Genomic DNA, 21417 nt, shown 5'->3' with positions numbered 1-21417 from the left:
AGCTGGAGAAAGCCCTCGCACAGAAACGGAGACCCAACACAGCCATAAATAATAAATAAACTTAAAAAAAAAAAAAGAAAAGAAAAAAAAAAAGACAACCCTCAGAATGGGAGAAAATATTTGCAAACGAAGCAACTGACAAAGGATTAATCTCCAAAATTTACAAGCAGCTCATGCAGCTCAATATCAAAAAATCAAACAACCCAATCCAAAAATGGGCAGAAGACCTAAACAGACATTTCTCCAAAGAAGACATATGGATTGCCAACAAACACATGAAAGGATGCTCAACATCACTAATCATTAGAGAAATGCAAATCAAAACTACAATGAGGTATCATCTCACACCAGTCAGAATGGCCATCATCAAAAAATCTACAAACAAATGCTGGAGAGGGTGTGGAGAAGAGGGAACCCTCTTGCACTGTTGGTGGGAATGTAAATGGATACAGCCACTATGGAGAACAGTATGGAGGTTCCTTAAAAAACTAAAAATAGAACTACCATATGACCCAGCAATCCCACTACTGGGCATATACCCAGAGAAAACCATAATTCAAAAGAGTCATGGGGCTTCCCTGGTGGCGCAGTGGTTGAGAGTCTGCCTGCTAATGCAGGGGACACGGGTTCGAGCCCTGGTCTGGGAAGATCCCACATGGCACGGAGCAACTGGGCCCGTGAGCCACAATTACTGAGCCTGCGCGTCTGGAGCCTGTGCTCCGCAACAAGAGAGGCCACGATGGTGAGAGGTCCGCGCACCGTGATGAAGAGTGGTCCCCACTTGCTGCAACTAGAGAAAGCCCTCGCACAGAAACGAACACTCAACACAGTCATAAATAAATAAATAAAAGAACGTGAATTTCTAAAAAAAAAAAAAAAAAGAGTCATGTAGCACAATGTTCATTGCAGCTCTATTTACAATAGCCAGGACATGGAAGCAACCTAAGTGTCCATCGACAGAGGAATGGATAAAGAAGATGTGGCACATATATACAATGGAATATTACTCAGCCATAAAAAGAAACGAAATTGGGTCATTCGTAGAGATGTGGAGGGACCTAGAGTCTGTCACACAGAGTGAAGTAAGTCAGAAAGAGAAAAACAAATATCGTATATTAATGCATATATGTGGAATCTAGAAAAATGGTACAGATGAACCTATTTGCAGGGCAGGAATAGAAAGGCAGACGTAGAGAACAGACGTGTGGACACGGTGGGGGTGGTGAGGGTGGGATGAACTGGGCGATTAGGTTTGACATAAATACACTACCATGTGTAGAATAGGTAGCTAGTGGGAACCTGCTGTATAGCACAGGGATCTCAGCTCGGTGCTCTGTGATGGCCTAGTTGGGTGGGATGTGGGAAGGGGGAGGGGATGTGTGTATACACAGAGCTGATTCACTTCGCTGTGTGGCAGAAACTGACACAACATTGTAAAGCAATTATAGTCCAATAAAAATAAATAAGTAAAAAAATAAAATTCAGAAACATAATCCTAGGAAAAGTGAACCTTGCACTAAACAGGAAAGTCAAAACCTTTACCAACCAACTTGCCTCTTACATGCCTTTATATTCATAGAGGCCAAGAGATTCTCTTCAGCCATGAAAGCACAATGCCCTCTAGTCAAACCTGCCTCAAAAGGCAAAATAGACTTTGTGAATTATATGTACTGCTTTTACATTTTTGTTTGATCAAAAGACTATTTCTGCCAGGTGCCATCTGGGGCATGAGGAGGACAACTGAACGAGACGCAGCCCCTGCCCTCAGGAAGCTTAGCCGCCAGCATCCAGGCACTTGCATTTCCAGGGTGGCAGGCACTACAGGTGCCTAAGTGTGGGTGTGTCAGGAGCATACCGGCGGGGCGCCTGACTCAGCTCAGAGCTCATAAAGGACTTCCCAGAAGAAAGAACACTCAGCCAAGCAATAGGGAAAGTGGGGAGGGGGACGAGGGGATGGAATGTCCAGGCGGAGGGAGTAGGAAGAGAAAGGCTGGCCCTTTCTGGAACTGAAAGTAGTTCAGCAAGGCCAGTCCATGGAAGGGAAGGGACAGAAAGGTAAGCATGGGCCAGCTCATGAGGCAGGGATCTGACATTTATGCTCAGGAGGGTACATTTTACCCCAAGGCCAAGAAGGAGCTCTTGAAGGGCTTGGAGTGGAGGAGTGATGGAATGGGATTTGCATTTCCGAAAGATTGTTCTAGTGGCAGGGTTTAGTAGGATTGGAAAGCAGCAAAACTGGAGGCAGGGCACCCAAATTGCTACTACAGCAAACCAGACACAAGAGGGAGGAATAGGAATAGGGCAAAGCAAACAATTGCAAGGCTATTTACAAAGCAAACTATGTGGCTAACAGAATAGACATGTTAAATTCTTACATAAAGGACAGCAAGATATTTACCCCTGACGCATATGCATTAATTACATGTCAGTGACTTGTGAACTGTGTGCCTATGTTGGGTTTTGTTGTGGGGTTGGGGGGTGTCCTGTCCTAGGGCAGCAGCAGAAGCAGCAACCCCTTACCAGAATCAACTCCCACAGCATCAGATGCTGGCTTTGCAGTATGTCTGTGCAAACTAGTAGCTTGCAGTTAGTGGTTTCTGATACCTTGGAATGGAACCGAAAGGGGCCTCAGAGGTCCCTCTCCCTTGAATGTGGCATCTTCTCATGGGCCTACAAATTGCCCACAGACATACGGCTCCATCCCTGGACAGGGTGTCCCTTCCCTATGAGTCCCACAGAGGAGAGGGCTTTCCTCAGGACAACTCAGAAGGCCTATGTCAGTGCGAACACAGCCCTCATGGTCACAGTGGCCGTGATTTGCTCTCCTCATGAGCAATCTGAAATGTGGTGTAGTGCGCTCTGGATGAGTGCTGAAGCCACCCTGCTGGTCCGAGTCTACCCCAAAATGCATTTCCTAGGAATTAAAATTCAGGCTACAATTAATAACCAGGTTTAAATGAACATTAACCAACATAATCAGTGTTCACTTTTCTGAAGAAAAATAAGTCGGATTGATTCATGAGATTCATAAGAAAAACGTCCAGTTTGTCAGCTTTTATTTGCCAATGGCTATTGTCCATCCTTTGGATGAAAAGAAGTAATATAAGTTATTTATAAAGTTGGTAAATTTAATAATATCTTGCCAAAAATTTGAATCAAGGGCTTTTCCAGTTGTATAATTTTCTATGAACTCATCTGAATGTTTGCATTAGTTATTTCTCCTTTTAAGTCTCAGTTTTCTTTTCTTTTTTTTTTACACAGGCACTGAAGGTCCTGAGAACTGCAGAGTTTGCTCCTTTTGTTGTTTTTATTGCCGCACCAACTATCACTCCAGGTTTGAATGAGGTAAGAATTAATCAGTTTTTCCTCTAATCAGCACTCCCCCGAGTAAGGATGCATTTGTGTTGTGCATTCCAGAGCAAAGCCCCATCTCATTAAGACAACTAAATGAAGCTCTGCTTTGTTTTCCATGCTGGCCAGTAAGATTTCCAGAGCTTGAGGTCCTCTTTCAGGAGTAGGAATTACACACCACAGAGAGGTGTGGTTCTTCTGAGATCAGAATCATTAGGCAAATGCAAGCTTTAGTCTCCAGTGCAGTCCGCCTGGGGCCTTATCCATGGGTCTGCTCCCGCCCTGAGGGGCTGCCAACCCCTCCTCTCCTGATAGCGACTGCGCTGAGAGCTCTGGGCCAAGAATTGCCTTGCCTGGGGAGAACTATAAGGCATCCACCTCCTTGGCTGGGCTGCCCGGACACCCCTAGGCAGCCTCCGGAGTGGAACCCGTGCAGAATCTCTACCCAGGGCCCTGGAGACTACCAAACCTGGAAATGAGCTCTGTCCCCTCTCAGGCCTACTCAAGTCAGCAGCCGCCACGGAGATGGTGCCCGCGAGGGTCGGCAGCACCATCTAGAACCAGGCTGGCTTACACAGCCTTCTATTGCTGGGCAGATAAGAAGGTAGTTATGGAGTGTCTGGTGAGTATATTGCTGCTTATCTGCTGTAGGGTCATTCTTAAGAGGAAACTCTACACAAAGTTTTCCTGAAGGCCATCACTTCTGCAGAGTCTAGAAATCACCAGGACGCTCTTGGCACTGTCCAGTTAACAGTGGCCTAGACTCACCCAAGCTTATGACAGTAAAATCAAGGCTTGGAGATTTTCACTTTAAGGAAAATTAAATATCTAGATTTAAGGAAGATTAAAGAACTAGATTTCTATGTCACTCATATTTTTCAGTCATTTTTTGTCATTTCATTTGCAAAAGATGTAGTCCTTGGTAAATTCTACTTTTCCATCTTATCTAATACACAAACATGTTTGAAACTCCACATTGTGGTTAGCTCTTATCCTTTGGTTACCATGTATTTTTCTTGAATTATCATCTTTGCTTTGTTTTTGTTTTTGCCTATTTTCCTGCCCTTTTACTAATTTTCCATAGCTGCCAAAATGGTGCAGAAAATTGCCTGTAAGTACCAGCTAGGAGGTGATGAAATACAGCCTCGTCTCCTTTCATAGATTTAGAATGTAGACATTTTGTTCCCACAAATCCTTGCTTTTGCTGTTAGAATAAAGGCATTTTGTTTTCACTGAGTTAAACCCTGCTCACGTGTAAGTCAAGCCTGCAGACAAGCTGTTGTAGAGGAAGAAATTGACAAACATGGCTTCATCTTATAAGATCCTTAAGAGGGAGCTTTATTTTTTTTGTGTGACGAGAACTGCATTAAAAATTTGATGCTCTCAGCCATAAATTTTCTTGAATGTTTTCATCAGCCCAGCTTTCTGAGCAAATTATAAGCTCTGCTAGTGGTTCTTGAAGCCCACCCAGGACTGTATATTCCAATAGAATCCCCTAGCCCGGAGAGTGACGTGGTAGGAATTGCTCCTTCTCGTACTGGTAGGAAGCACTCCTGTCTTTGGGTGAATGCATGTTTCCTAAAATGGGGCTTTTGCTTTGTGTTTATTGTAAAGCCACAGTGAAAATACTATGCTTTTTAAGTGCAAGCAGAAAGTGTGTTGATATGACCTTAGAAGGTGATGATTAACTGAGGTCTTATCTACACTGAAGTAGTTAACACCTAACATCCAAAGCATGTCACGTCCTGCTTTGAAATTCCGGTAGATGACAAAGCAGGTTAGGACACTCTCATTTCAGAGTGTCCTGATAGAAAAGATTGAGTCCCCAACTTTTCTGGTGTCTGTCATCCCCACTGTGGTGCTGTGATGGAATCGAGTGTTATTATTTCACCTCGAATCCCCTTGCCAGAGGGCTGCACCCACAGGCCGAGGTTCATCAGGAAGAGTCTCTTACAAACAGATGGGCCTCAGAGAAGAGGAGGGCTCCTAAGCCAGCAGTGGGTGCCAACAGCTCCCAAGTCCCTGAAGGCACCGCACCTTTTAGTTTGTCTGGAGATATGTCTCTGTCATCATGGGCCCCCATTTCCTAGTAGACTTTCTCTGTCTCTTGACTATAGATTTAACACTCATCAAATCGTATAATGGCCAGTATTAGTCAGCCAAGTGCTTGTTCTTTCGGTAACATTTATTAAGCACTTACTATGTATAAGGCACAATGCCAAGTGCTGGGCACAGCAAGGCAAGTTTGAGCTCTAGTTGGGGAGAGAGATACTAATCAAATAAACAGGTATTTAATTGTATCTATATATATTTCAGACTCCACCCAACAGCTCAGCTATCTAGTCGGTTACTTTGACTTACAAAGTTTCCTGGTTTCAAATTTGAACTTGCCCATTAAAAGTTCAGCATAACAAGATCTGACCCGTGAAGATGCAGAGGCAGACTTTCTGGTGGCCCTTAAGAGATCCCCATCTTGAAAGAACTGCCATCCTGAGGCTCTTTGTAGTGCGCTGCAGGAGTTGAGGGAAAGCCTTTACTGCCGCGAAGAGTTCAGTAGCTGCTTTTCCTTCAGAGTTGTTTCCATAAGAGATGTAAGTACTTATGAACAGTGATATTTGGCCATTTCCAATGCAGACCAGTGTGAGGGGATTCATCAGATGCCAGCTGCCGCTGTATCTGGGAAATGGCCTTATTTCATCCATTATTTGTAACATCCAAAAAGCTTTGCCTCTGGCATCCACTGCTGTTGAGTGAGGGCCATTATATGTAACTGAATTCCTGGAACATATTGAACCTCTAAGTAGAATAGAGAAAAATACAACTTAACTTGTTGTCCAGAGGCAGGGGCTTCTTGGCGCAAACACAGCTGGGCTCTGGGGCCTGGTGCAAGCAAGTGCAGAGGACCAAGGGAAGGGGATGCAGGGCTCTGACCTCGTCTGTCCCCTGAAGTCCCCCCACCAAACGGGAGAGTGGCTTGAGATGAGGCGGGCCTGGGTCAGAGGAATGAGGGCAGAGTGGTTCGACTCTGATAGTCAGTCCCCACTGACCCCGGGGCAGACACTGCTTGGCTGGGGTGGGGTGATGTGTTTGCTGAAGAGTGTCTGTTTCCTCTGGTCCGTCCGGTTTGGCGTGGAGCCCCCTGTTGCATGGTGAGCAGTCATGGTTGCAAGCCGTAGTTCTGTGACCCTGCCATCCCGGGGACCGTCATCTCCTCTGTCACGCCCAGATGTGGCACATCAAGGTCTGGCCTTGACTGTTTCTGACATTGGGACGGACAGAAATGTGACACGAGAAAAAAATCCGGCTGACTTTTCTCTTTGCTCTTCCCTCCTCCCACACCCATCCCTACCTCCATCCCATCACCATTTAGGATGAATCTCTTCAGCGTCTGCAGAAGGAGTCTGACATCTTACAGAGAACATATGCACACTACTTCGATCTCACAATTATCAACAATGAAATCGATGAGACAATCAGACATCTGGAGGAAGCCGTGGAGCTCGTGTGCACAGCCCCGCAGTGGGTCCCAGTCTCCTGGGTCTATTAGGCCTCTCCCCAGATATCTGCCGCATAACTGGGAGCCACCTCATACATGGAAAAGCCTCTGTTATCAGCCTTGTGTCAGCAGGTCGTGGTCCCTAGAGACTACCTAGTTGTAGTGTGACCTACATTTATATTATTGTCATGTCCGAATAGATAGGAGGAGAAAAACAATTACACACTAATTTAAAGAGACAGTATCTTTTTTAATCAGTTCTCCTAAACTTTAATAAAATGTATCTTTAAATGTATGTATTATTCAATCCTTTGGAATGTTATATTTTTGGAAATCATAGCTTTTTATTTCCAAGGCCCCTAAAAACTGCACAAAATAGATGCTGCTTTCTATAATCTATTTTAATAATAATAAACAATGATTCTGTTACCTTGACTGGGGTTGGAACACTACATTCTTTTTAGAGTCTGATTTTATGGATTGGAATATCTTTCTTTCCTTTATTTATTTGAAATAATCAGTCTAGTGATTACAAAACTCATAAATTTTTAAAGGCCTTTTTTTTCCTCTTTTTTTTTTTTAGAACAGTATTTTTTTTAAGTCCTTTATGTAACATCCAGATAATGTGATACTGTCTCTTTGAAGCACCCTGTAAACCTTTTAGAGATTTGAAGTTGGGTCTTGACTCTTAATGCATGTGGACAGTCGCGAGCGTTTATGCTGTCGGTGTGTCTGTGTTGGACAAAACAATCTGTAATCTACAGCAAAGTACATTCCGTTCACGGGGCACACCCAGGGGAATAAGAATAAAATGCTATTATGACTAAGTTGTAAACCTATGCACATCCCTTGCATTTCGGGCAACTTTATAAAAAACAAACAAAAAGAAACTGATTTTTATTAATAATAATCAATCATGTAGTGAAATGTGTTTGTAATTTTGTCTCAATTTAATTTGTTGTAAGGTGGGAGGGGGAATTGCTGGTTTCACCATTTCAGATCTGTGTTGTCTGAGAGTATTAACGTTTTAATTAAGCAAAGAAATGAGGATTTTTAATATGTATGTAATTGTTTTAAAGCACCCATTTTAAGAGAATATACTGTGCAATGAAGAAACCAGTTTAGGCATTTGCTATAAACTGAATTATTCCAAAAGAATAATCTATAACAGCCCTGTAAATTCCTTTAAAATGATAACTAACAGGACAGTTTGACCAATTTTTTTAAAAATATACTTCCTTTTATGTGTTCAATAATTAAATGCCTTTGGGTCCTTCATTTCATTATAGATTTGTTCAGGTTTACAAGGTGATGATCTTTTAGATTTTATAATCCATTAGATGCTCACTGAAACATCAAAGGCCCAGGAATGACGACTATCAGTTAGCAGGACAACAAAATACTCTGCACCCAAGGGCCACTAATGTGCACCTGTGCTTTCTCCTTCCTCTTGCTATATCCCTTGGCACAGGAGAATCATGTCCTTGTTGCTTTAGAGACATTAACCATCTCATCACCCTTCCGCAAGGTCACATTCTTCCAATACAGGAGATTCAGGCTGGGGGGGGTGGGTCTTCTGACTCTTTGCCAGAGGTCAGTGGAAGGTTTTTCATTAGAGTGTCTGTCAGGGTGTGAAGTGGTTCTATTAACCTGAGATCCTTGAAAAAATACCATCGAGTTTGCTTCTTTTCAGTTAGATGGCCTCATTGCTTTGTGCCCTGGCAGGATGTGCAGGATGTGTTCTGAGCGGAACAGCTCCTCTGTGAAGGACCACACCGAGAAGGCATTTGGATACTCTTTTTAGGGTGTCACCCTCCCCTCCCACCTACTCTTATTAAACAATGCTGATTTTTCCTCTGCTGTTGTCCTTTGTGGGTAACCAGATGAGTATACAACTTACAAAGTGCTGAGTAAACTGCTTCTGTTGGGACCCACAGCAGGGTGACCAAACCACCAAACCAGAGACACCGTGGATGGAGGGAGAAACCCCAAGAGCTGATTAGGGCTGTGTTAGGACTGATTTAAATCTACCTGATGCCAAGGCCAGGCAGTCATTCCCATGATGGTACTGGTCACAATCCGGGCTCTTCTCAGTGTGAAACTGCCCGCTCTACCTCTTTTCCAATGAAGCACAAAGAAGAATACAACTAACACCTGAGAACAGAAGCTCCCTCCCTCTGGTAGAAACCCCACTTGTCCTCTAAGACCAAATCTCCAGAGATGCTCGACGATGCCTATCTTAAGCCACCCACCATGCTGATAAAGGTGGGTCATGCAGAGGAAGAGAAAAGCAATGCCAGTGTAAATGTCTGGCCCCAGGATTGAGAAGCACTGTAGCGCTCATCCTCTCTCCTCCACCGCTTTATGCGTCCTCAGAGAAGCACACAGGCAGGCGGCATTCTCACCATTGCGCGGGTGGCAAAATTCCTGCACCCAGAACTCATTCTGTCTAACTTCTCAGAGGTCGTCTGTTCCCTTCCACTAATACACGTCTTCTCTCAAGCAGTGTCTTTTTGACCTAGCAGAAAATACTTAAATTTCTGAATCCAGAGTAATTTCAGTACATTGCTGCTGCACCTCCATTACAGTTGTCCACTAAGCAATCAGAAAATTGCTAAAAAGCTGCTTTACTGTTTCCATTCCATCAACAAAATCATTTTTTTTCCTTTAAAAGAACAGAGCGAATGATTAGATTATTAAATCTTAGCACTGATCAACTGAGCCATATTCTGAGGGCTCTCTTTCCAACCCCATTGCCCACAGCAAGAAATGGGGTGTTTTTTATATGTCAAATTATCTGTTAAAAAGAATGTCCTGATTTTCTAATCATAAAACAGTAATTACTTTGCACACGCAGCATGTTCCATTCTAACACTAAAAAGGAAAATGTCAGTTTAATTCAGGAAGCTTCCCAGTGTCAAGATAATATGGTAGCTTTTTTAAATGCAATTAAGTGTAACTCCTGTCAAGTGAGATGGTTTAAAATATTTGCTCAGAGAGAAGAAATGGGTGACCTACTTCTTGCAATTTGCATTCAGAAGGCATCTTCTGAGCCCGTCCCATTGGTGGTGGGATGTCAGAAGATGCTGCAAAGCCCTCACCGCACAAAGGGTCAGCACATGCTCCTTTCCCCGGGGCCCATTCCATCTCCCACCGCTGGGGCCAGCCCGCCGGGCCTGGACTCCATGCTACAGTTATTTTTTAAAAACCTTTGATCTCATTATTGCAGACGAGGTTTTTTGGTTTGTTTTTAAATCACTTGTAGTTAATCTGTTCATTAAGGCTTTGAGTTCATTCCTTGAAAAAGTGTAGTCAGTTGAGCCACCCTTGGGGAAACAGAGGTGGAGATGCCCGGCGTGGACACTGCCCCTTAAGGACAGGCAGCCCAAAACAAACGCTCTTGTCTCCCACTGATACGCTTTTCTTCATTTCAGGTCAATCTCTTGGGGCAAAGAGAACATGCCACTAAAGCTAGCAAGAACATTTCTTGATTAATAAATTCTTAATTTTAACACCTCCCACGCTGTCTCCTTGGAAAGGGGAGAAGGCAACTTGCAATCAGCATTCCAAACAAGCCCCTTCTCATCCTCATCCCTCCTGCTTATTTCCTATCATCAAACTGGTGTGTGTGTGCGTGCGTGCGTGCATGTGTGTGTGCGTGCGTGCGTGTCTGTGTGTTGGGGGGGAAGGGCTTGTTTTTCCAGAACTGGACACAGCCTCCTAATTCCATCCTCTTTACAAGGGGTTATGGTACCAAGGTCCCCGAGCATTCTTTCTCTTGTTCTGCGCCTCTGATTAATTCTCCTCTTAGAAAGCTCTTTTGCTTCTCACTACAGCTTGCAGAGGGGCTACAAGCTTTACTCATGAATCGTTTCATTTGGTAGAAATTTTCCAGTTTTTACCCCTTTAGAAGTAAGGTCTTCCTCTCCATTTGGTGTCTTCAGTTACAGGACATTGCCTGTAAGGCTCAAGGCTTGATTGGCTTTGCCCACACCCAGTTATCAGTTTGCCTTAAACTTGGAGCTATTGGGAGTCTCAGGTCTTCCAGCTTAGTGAGTGAAGTTTAGGTGTGACATGCATCCAGGAAGTGGGAGAAAGGGAGAAAAAGAGTATGTTCACCAGTCCACATCCCTTTATCTGGTCTTTTCTCTGCTACTCTTGGGCTGCAGAAGGTGGGCAGACCTGGCCCACAGAAGGAGGAGGGCCACACCATCTCTAGGCCAGGCATTGCCAAGTCTTATCTCTTCATGGGGGAGGATAGAAAATCCAGAGCTCCCACCACCCCTCACTAACCATCAACTCTCTTGACCCTGTGCAAATGGACCGAGCAAAAGAAACTGGGAAGAGGTGTCTGGCACAGGAGATTTCGTTTCTGGCCCCAAGCACAACTTGCTATCTTATGTATGCGCAGAAACTTGGAGCTTCACTGCCATTTCTGTGTTCCTTCCCTTCTCTCCCGCATGTGACCAAAGGAAAGTGCCAGTGGTCTCACCAACAGAGCCCTGGGGGTGACCATCTTGGGACCCAGAGGCCATGCAGTCTCTTCAAAGGAGTTCTGCTTGGGGGTAGAAATAGGTGTTCCTCCACAGTGCGTGGCCCCAGCTATTATTTTCATTTTCAAGAGACCAAGAATTGGAGGAATCGATTTCCGGTCTCTGCTGTGTCCCTGGATGGCGCCTGTGCAGGCGGTGGGAGGCTATGGGGGCAGCAGGCCCGGGGGCTGATGCGAAGGCCACACGATCCTCATGTGCGGAGGCCACAGCATCATGTTTAATTGCCAGGCAGATGCGTCGCCGTTCAAGCTCAGTTCTGGGGTTGTTTTGCATAAAGTTTTGCCAATGTGTTTTTGTTTGTTTTTTTTTTCTGTATGTATAATTGCCTTTTTATAAAAGGTTTTGAAGTATTGTCTCAGTGATAAAAAGAGAGCGATGTTAACGGTTGTTGTATATTTCACCGTATCCAATTGTAAGTATTTGAAGGGTACAGCGAAGCCTTAGCGTGCAAGAGCGTTTGTGCAGGAGGTGTCCTCTGACACCCAGGAGGTGAGGGGATCGGAAAGTTTCGGATTCTTTGTAAATGCCCCGCTTTTCTTTCTCTCTGTGTGTATATTTACATGCCTTAGCACACGCCCTCCCACCCTGATCCCTTTGCCCTGTCGCCAGAACAACCAGAACTCTGGTGCACTGCCAGTACAGGACAAGTCGACAGAACCCTAATCAGTTATCTCTCGTGTGCCAGGGGAGGAAGAGAAACTCCATAGTATTCTTTGTAGAATATACATACCTGTAGGATGCTGTGTAATGGGAAACCATAGAATTGGGCTTTTGTCATTTCAAAGTTGGAGAAATGTATGAATAAAATGTATAAAACACGAAAAGGTAGTTGTCTCCTCAGATTGCAGGCCAAACAGCTTGGGGACAAACCACCGAAGGATCACTTCCCGGCTCCAGTGTCCACCCTGGCAGCCTGGGTCGTCAGCCTGGCTGTCCAGATTGCATTCTGAAAGCGGTTCAAGCTCAACTACTCGCATTTGGATGCAGATTTTAAATAGCTTCAGTTTAAAAAAAAAATCCAAGTTTGACAGCTCCTGGGAAGAGACGTCCAAATTGGTTTGAGTGGTGTAGGCACCCAGCATGGAAAGGCTGTCCCTTGCTTGACATTTGCATAGAAAGCCTCAGGAGGAAGTCTGCTGCCCTTAGTGTTGGGTGGTTGGCTTTGGCCTCTGGTGTTTGGTCTGAGACGTCGCCCCTCGCGTGCCTCAGTGACCTAGTTTACACACTTCCTTCCCGGCCCTGGGCCCGTGCTCTGCCCAAGTACAGAACCATGGTGGCTTCAGAAACCCACAGTTGCATGTGTCCAGTGCCGACACCCCCAGAAATACCCCGGCCTGAATGTACTCGCACGGCTCACCCCATTTTTTTTTCTCTAACTGCTCACTTTAAGAAGACGCATATTAAGGAAACATAAACAGGAGCGATTATTTACTTTAGTCAAGTAAACCTCACCCTATCAAAAATACATAGAAGAGTCTAGGTCACATTCAGACACAAGAAATTGAGCCTCTGGCCTTCTGATTCAGGCAATCCCAAGTCATCTTTCTGCAGACTTCTTACCCTAGATGTACAGACAACCGAAAGCATAATGCTACCATTAAGCTTATTTTCTGCACTTGAGGGCATTGAAGACACATTCAACGTGTCATTGGAAATGACTAGAAACATGTATTTCTATATTTTGCCCAGTTTACAGTAATATGATAAGCTGAATAATAACACTGGGTATCATTCCGTGACCTGCTGCAGCAGAGCCTGGGAATCTGCAACAAGAACGCAGCGATATTGGTACAGGGTAGTAGACAGTGACCATGAGTTCAAGGTCACCGAGAGTAGTGACCTTGAGTACCCTGAGAGTACCAAGCCCCCTTAAAGGACAATGCAATAGTGCAGCTAGTAACCCAAGGTAGCGTCTGACTTTCTCCAGGACTGAACACCCAGGCCACAGGGCCTGCTGTGAAACCCCATGGTCAAGGCGGTGTCGAGCATCCTGCACCCGCTGGCCTGCTCTCCACGCTCCTCCCCCATCCTCACATTTCAGTGAGTGGTGCCCAGAAACGGTTTGGCCAGAGACTCATTCTTAGGCTAGATCATTAAACGCTTCAAGCGTCTGCTGTTCCCTCTTCACGTCTCAGGAGAGGGGGAGACAAAGCTCCAGGCCCTCGAGATGTTAAACTGAGGCTGGAGATGGGGAAATCGAGCCCACTCACAGCCCATTTGTGGGCTGGTCCCACACAAATCAACAGCTTACCATAGCATTTCCCCTAGAACTTTCTAGGGTGGTGGAAATGTTCTATTTCTTACTTGGGGTGGTGGTTACATGGGTATGTGCCAGACACATCGAACCTAAGATCTGTGCATTCTACTGTATGTAAAATATACCTCAGTTACAAAAAAGAAAAGAGAAAAATCATATGATCGTCTTCACAGCTACCAAAAAAACATTTCACAAAATTCAGCCCCCACTTCTAGTTTAAAAACAAACAAAAACTCTTACAAATAAGATAGAAAATATCCTCAGCAGATACATAGCAATTTCAACCCACAGCCAACATAATCCACCTAAAGGTGACACAACAAAGGCATTACAATTGCCATTATCTTTTAAATTATCTAAATAACACATGATCTTCATAGAATGATTAGAAAATATGGATACAACAAAAAGGAGACATTCAAGCAGATTCTGCCACTTGGAGATAACTGCTATAAACACTTCTGTGTATCTCTGCCAGGCTAGTATTTTTCCAGGGAAATATACCTCTATATATCTGTATTTTTAATGCAGTTGGGGGGGGCATACGAAACACATACTAACCACACATACTAAAATATTCTCTTCCTGCCATGATTATTTAATATTGCTTTTAAAGCACCACCCAGAAACAGAGCAAAGAAGTATCAACGTTGGAAAAGATGAGACAAAATTGTGCATATTTGCTAATAATATCGTCCTATATCTTGAAGTACCAATGAGAACAACTGGCGATCCATTCAAGTTAATAAGGAGCAGGTACAAAATCACTCAATGCTATTCTTATATATTAGCAATAAAGTTAGAAAATTTTAATGGTAAAAGTAGATGCCATTCTCCATTGCAAAAAGTTTTTAAAAACCAACAAAATCCATGGGATTTATATGAAAAGACCTCAAAGATGCACTGAGAATGGAAAAGACTTGGATAAACAGAGAGAAATGTTTCTGGGTGAAAAAACTAAGTATTTTAATGGCATCAATTTTTTCCAAATTAATGTGGAAGTTTAATACAGCACCAAATCAAAATCCAAACAAAAATGTTGGACCTTTACAAAATGACTATTCATCTAGAAGAATAAACAGTGGGGGTTTTTTTCTAATTTTAATTTTAATTAAAGGAAATACTAGGGAAAAGAGTCAAGGAGGGATGAGTAGCTCTTCCAGATTTTAATCTGTTCCAAAGCTAAGACAATTAAGACACCATACACCAAAAGTAGTTTTAGACAAAGAACTCTTTGATGAAATGATAGAAAATGAAAAGAATACAGAATTAACTAGTCAGTAAAACTCTGGAAGACAGTAACTTTTTAAGTTTATGCAGAAGAAGTCACAAAGCGACTGAAAGATCTGATCCCTTAAAAATATAAACTTTTACATGAAAATGTTATAGACCACAAACTTGGAAAGACATTTTGCAGCAAATATGATATACAAAGAGTTGCTATATTTATTATACAATGAACTTATTATATATAAACTGGGTAAAAATACTAACATCCCAATATATGAACTAAGGACAGGAACATTTAACAGACAATAAAATGTATAAACCATGAAAGAAAAGGATCGATAAAGTTGAATTAAATTAAAAACTAAAAAGTTCTGTTTACAGAAGACACCATAAACAAACCAAAAAGATAAGCCACAAACCTGGAGATGATGCTAGTGGCACATCTAAATGACAAAGAATTATCATCAGTAATTTGTAAAGAACTTCAAAAAATCACTTTTTAAAAAAAAATTATTTATTTTATTTTTGGCTGCATGGAGTCTTCGTTGCTGCACACGGGCTTTCTCTAGTTGCAGCGAGCAGGGGCTACTCTTCATTGTGGTGAGCGGGCTTCTCATTGCGGTGGCTTCTCTTGTTGTGGAGCACGGGCTCTAGGCGTGCGGGCTTCAGTAGTTGTGGCTCACGGGCTCTAGAGCACAGGCTCAGTAGTTGTGGCGCACGGGCTTAGTTGCTCCATGGCATGTGGGATCTTCCCAGACCAGGGATTGAACCCGTGTCCCCTGCATTGGCAGGCGGATTCTTAAGCACTGTGCCACCAGGGAAGCCCAAAAAAATCACTTTTAAAGAGAAAAAAATGGACTTCCCTGGTGGCGCAGTGGTTAAGAATCTGCCTGCCAATGCAGGGGGCACGGGTTCGAGCCCTGGTCCAGGAAGATCCCACATGCTGCGGAGCAACTAAGCCCGTGCACCACAACTACTGAGCCTGTGCTCTAGAGCCTGCGTGCCACAACTACTGAGACCACATGCTGCAACTACTGAAGCCCATGAGCCTAGAGCCCGTGCTCCACAACAAGAGAAGCCACCACAATGAGAAGCCCGCGCACCGCAACGAAGAGTAGCTCCCGCTCACCGCAACTAGAGAAAGCCTGCATGCAGCAGTGAAGACCCAACGCAACCAAAAATAAAATAAAAATAAATTAATTTTAAAAAAAAAAGAAAAAAATGAGCAAATATATAAACAGGCAACTCACAGAAGATAAAATCTAAATGGCCTTTCTTGAAACTCACAAATAATCAGGAAAATTAGAAATTAAAGTCTTAATAACGGATTTCACATTCCACTAACAGCAGACTATGTGATTTGGACCAACCCTCATACTTAAGACAACTGAAACAGTTGATTGAAATATTTAAAACATCTGCTTAGAGACGTTAGTAAACTAACAAGATAGTGAAGAATTACAGGGTCAGGATTAGGAGGAAACTGATGCCCAAGGGAGGGAGTGAGCATTTAGGGCCACTTTCCTCTGGGGATATTTGCCCACTCCAGAGGAGGCGGCTAATAGACCCAGTAGCACTTGGGACAGCTTCCCAGGGGTGGGGGGAAGGGATGAGAGCCAGGGCATATTGGGGCAGGGGGGGATTGAGGAGGGACTAGTGAACTTCCCTCACTTTCAGTGGGTACCCTGAAAGTCTGCCTCCTAGGAGTAATGGTGACCCATCAGTAGACAGACCCTCACAGTGACTGCTCAGCTTCAAACCTTCTCAAGCCCTGACATTCAGTGGAAGTAATCCCAGATTGCTTGTGCCAGGTGCCTCACAGAAGAAAATGTCATTCCTCTCCGGAGGAAGAGATCATCATCCTAGGCCTCAATTATTTTCCACAAATATTTAGCAGATACAATGTCTGACGAACAACATGAGGAGAAAATAGGCAAATAGATGGATACATCTGTATAAATAAATAACACTAATGTTTGGTTGGATTTTAAATATACACAGAATTAAAATACATGCTAACTCTGACATATAAGTTGGGAAGGAGGAAAAAAATTCAATATGTCTTAAGGGCTTTACATTGTCAAGGGAGAGGGTATGAGCATTAATTAATGTTAAATTTTTGTGAGTCAGGGATGCAAGTTTACAGTAACCACTAAAAGAAAAATAAAAGAGGGACCTCCCTGGTGGTCCAGTGGTAAAGAATCTGCCTTCCAATTCAGGGGATGCAGGTTTGATCCCTGGTCGGGGATCTAAGATCCCACATGCCGTGGGGCAACTAAGCCTGTACACCACAACTACTGAGCCCACATGCCTCAACAAGAGAGCCCATGTGCTGCAAACTACAAATAACTACAAAGCCCACGCGCTCTGGAGCCTGCGCACCACAACTACAGAGCCCATGTGCCCTAGAGCCTCTGTGCCACAACTAGAGAAGAGAAAACCCACGCACCACAACTAGAGAAGACCGCATGCCACACCAAAAGATCCCGCATGCCTCAACGAAGATCCTGCATGCTGCAACTAAGACCCGAAGCAGCCATAAATAAATGAATGAATGAATGAATGAATGAACGAATGAGTGTGTAACTTCCAAGGTGATCAAATGTACAAAAATAAAAAATGATCAATCCAAAAGAAGGCAAGAAAGAAGAGAAACAATAATAATAGTATAGAAGGGACAAATTGAAGGCCCTTAGTAAGGAAGTAAATGTAAACCCGAATATATTTTAAAGTCTTCATTAAATGGAAATACACTAAATGCTCTAATTAAAAGAAAAAGATGGTCAGACTGTACTTTTAAAAATTTTAGTCTCTAGACTTACGAGACACATCTTAAGCATTAGGTAAAGGTTTACAATAAAAAGGACAGAAAAGATATATTGTTAAAACACTAGCCAAAAGAAGCCGGTGTAGCTATATTAATTTTAAAGAAAATAGACTTTTAAGGCAAAAAGCATTACTAGAGATCATTTCATCATGATAAAAAAGTTCAATCCACTAGGAAAATATAACAGTTCTATACTGGTAATCACCTAATAACCCAGCCTCAAAGTAAAGGGAAAAAGTGACAGAACTTCAAGGAGTAATAGACAAATCAGTGTAATAGTGGGCTATTTTAACATACCTCTCTCGGTAATGATATGCAAGCAGACAAAAAATTAGTAGGGATATAGAAGATTTGAACAACAGGGACTTCCCTGGCAGTCCAGTGGTTAAGACTCCATGCTTCCAATGCAGGGGGCATGGGTTCCATCCTCGGTCAGGGAACTATGATCCCACGTGCTGCATGGCGCGGCCAAAAAAAAAAAAAAAGATTTGAACAACATCAAACACCTAGGAATAAGTCTAACAAAAGACGTGCAAGACTCCTTATGTAGGTTATAGTTTATAAAATGTTATTGGAAAACTTGAAAGAGGACCTAAATAAAGGGAGAAATACACAATAGTCATGGCTGGGAATATGCAACATCATAAAGATGTTAATTTTCCTCAAAATGGTCTACAGATTCAACACAATCAAATTTAAAATTTCGAGGGCTGTGTTTTTGGGGTTTTTTTGGTTGTTTTATTTGTGGAACTTGACAAACTGATCATAAAATTTGCATGAAAATTCCAAGGATCTAGAATAGTCAAAGCAATATTGAAGGAGAAGAACAAGGTATGAGAACTTCCTCTAAAGACTCTTTTTTCACTGAAATATAGTTGATTTATAATATTGAGTTAGTTTCAGGTGTACAGTATAGTGATTCAGGTTTTTTTGGGGTTTTTTGGCAAATTATGTTCCATTATAGGTTATTACAAGATATTGGGTATAATTCCCTATGCTATACAGTAAACACTTGTTGCTTCTTTATTTTATGTGTAGTAATTTGTATCTGTTAATCCCATACTCATAATTTGTCCCTCCCTGCCTCCCTCTTCCCTTTGGTAGCCATAAGTTTGTTTTCTATGTCTGTGACTCTGAAGACTTTTAAGATTTACCATAAAGCTATAGTAAGTAAACAAGTGTGATATTAGCACAAGGACAGATATATAAACCAATGGAATTGAATAGCTCAGAAAGAGTCCCAGCATATTTGGACATTGGCAGAGCGGTGGGCAGTGAGGGAAGGACAGTCTTTTCAATAAATAATGTGAGGACGATTGGATAAACATGTGAAAAAAAATAATTCTTGATCCCTACTTTACATCAGACATACAAATCAACTCTGGACAGAATACAGATCTAAATGTGAAAGGCAAAACAATAAAGCTTCTACAAAGTAGTATTCTAGAATATCCTTATAATGTAGGATAGGAAAAGATGATTTAAACAGGACACAAAAAGCATAAACCATAAAGAAAGAGACTGATTAATTAGACTATTAAATTTAGGATCTTAAGAATGAATTAAGACTATTTATCAAAAGACAGGATTAAGAAGCTGAAAAGGCAAGCCATAGAATGGGAGAAAAATATTACAAAATATATATGGCAACGGGTGATTTCCTACAAATAAGACAGACAACCCAGTGGAAAAATGTATGAGACTTCAACATGTACCTCACAAGAGTGGATATCCAACTAACCAATAAATATATTCTCAACATCAGTAGTAATCAGGGGAGTGTACAGTAAAACATCAAGATATCACTATACACTCAACACACTGGTGGTGTCAAACAGTAGCAAGTACTGGTAATGATGTCAAGGAATGGGGACTTCATACACCATGGAAGGGAATGTAAATCAGCAAATAGTTTGGTGTTATCAACTAAAGTTGAAGATATGAATAACCCATGACCCAGTTATTCCACTCCTTAGTATATATACAATGGAAATGCACATACTTGTACAGAATATTAATATGTACAAGAATATTAATAGTAGCATTATTCTTAAGAACCCCAAAGTGGAAATAATCCAGATATCCAGCAGCAGTAGAATAAATAAATAAGTATATAAATTGTAGTATAGTCATGCAATGAGATACTACATAGCAAGGAAGATGGGCAAACAATAGCCACACAAAACAACATGGATAAAACTCACAAATATAATGTCAAATAAAAAGAAGCTACACACAAAGGAATACATAGAGTATGATTCCATTTACATAAACGTTGAAAACAAGCAAAATTGTAGTGTTGAAAGATACTTGCTATACAGATGGCCAACAGGCACATGAAAAGATGCTCAACATCGCTAATTATTAGAGAAATGCAAATCAAAACTATAATGAGATATCACCTCATACCAGTCAAAATGGCCATCATCAAAAAGTCTACAAATAATAAATGCTGGAGAGGGTGTGGAGAAAAGGGAACCCTCCTACACTGTTGGTGGGAATGTAAATTGGTACAGCCACTATGGAGAACAGTATGGCGTTTCCTTAAAAAAACTAAAAAAAGAACTACCATATGACCCAGCAATCCCACTCCTGGGCATATATCCAGAAAAGACAAAAACTCTAATTTGAAAAGGTACATGCGGGCTTCCCTGGTGGCACAGTGGTTAAGAATCCGCCTGCCAATGTAGGGGACACAGGTTCGAGCCCTGGTCCAGGAAGATCCCACATGCTGCGTAGCAACTAAGCCCGTGCACCACAACTACTGAGTCTGTGCTCTAGAGCCCACGAGCCACAACTACTGAAGCCCACACGCCTAGAGCCCATGCTCCACAACAAGAGAAGCCACCGCAATGAGAAGCCCACGCACCGCAACAAAGAGTAGCCCCCGCTCACCGCAACTAGAGAAAGCCCGCACTCAGCAACAAAGATCCAACGCAGCCAAAAATAAATAAAAATTTAAAAAATAAATTAATTAATTTTAAAAAAAGAAAAGAAAAGGTACATGCACCCCAACGTTTAGAACTAGCAGCACTATTTACAATAGCCAAGATGTGCAGGCAACCTAAATGTCCATTGATGGGTGAATGGATGAAGAAGATGGGGTATATATACATAACGGAATATTACTCAGCCATAAAAAAGAATGAAATATTGCCATTTGCAACAACATGGATAGACCTAGACATTATCATACTAAGTGAAGTAAGACAGAGAAAGACAAATATCATATGATATCACTTATATGTAGAATCTAAATTTAAAAAAAATACAAATAAGCTTATTTACAAAACAGAAATAGACCCACAGATATAGAAAACAAACTTACGGTTACAAAAGGGGAAAGGGGAAAGGGGAAAGGGGGTGGGGGTGGGATAAATTAGGAATTTGAGATTAACATATACACACTCCTATATATACAATAGATAACCAACAAGGATTTACTGTAGAGCACAGGGAACTCTATTTTGTAGTATTTTGTAATAACCTATAAGGGAAAAGAATCTGAAAAAGAACATATATATAACTGAATCATTGTGCTGTACACCTGAAACTAACACAACATTGTAAATCACTATAGTTAAATTTAAAAAACCAAACAAAAAAAGACAGCCTAGTGGACGAGTTATGGCCCAGTTCCCCTCTTAAGTCAGGAGATGATGTTACTCTAAAGTGCACCAGCTCCCTCAGTTACATCAGTTAA

At 42.2% G+C, this 21417-nt stretch overlaps 1 protein-coding gene across 8 annotated transcripts in view; it reads left to right on the top strand.

The window, feature by feature from the left end:
• The window catches only part of CASK (calcium/calmodulin dependent serine protein kinase), a 393911-nt gene extending 385210 nt beyond the window's left edge, over window positions 1-8701 (top strand). For all 8 annotated transcript variants that reach the window (XM_057537971.1, XM_057537969.1, XM_057537975.1 and 5 more), the window contains 2 exons: window positions 3262-3345; window positions 6722-8701. In XM_057537971.1, the coding sequence (XP_057393954.1) occupies window positions 3262-3345; window positions 6722-6898 (261 nt within the window). In that variant the 3' untranslated portion in view covers window positions 6899-8701. The remainder of the gene's footprint in view (window positions 1-3261; window positions 3346-6721) is intronic.
• Window positions 8702-21417: the final 12716 nt, after the last annotated feature.

This window comes from Balaenoptera acutorostrata, chromosome X (genome assembly GCF_949987535.1).
Source record: "Balaenoptera acutorostrata chromosome X, mBalAcu1.1, whole genome shotgun sequence".
Taxonomy (NCBI): Eukaryota; Metazoa; Chordata; class Mammalia; order Artiodactyla; family Balaenopteridae; genus Balaenoptera; species Balaenoptera acutorostrata.
Note: the sequence above shows the minus strand (reverse complement) of the source record. Positions and strands in the feature narration are given on the sequence as shown.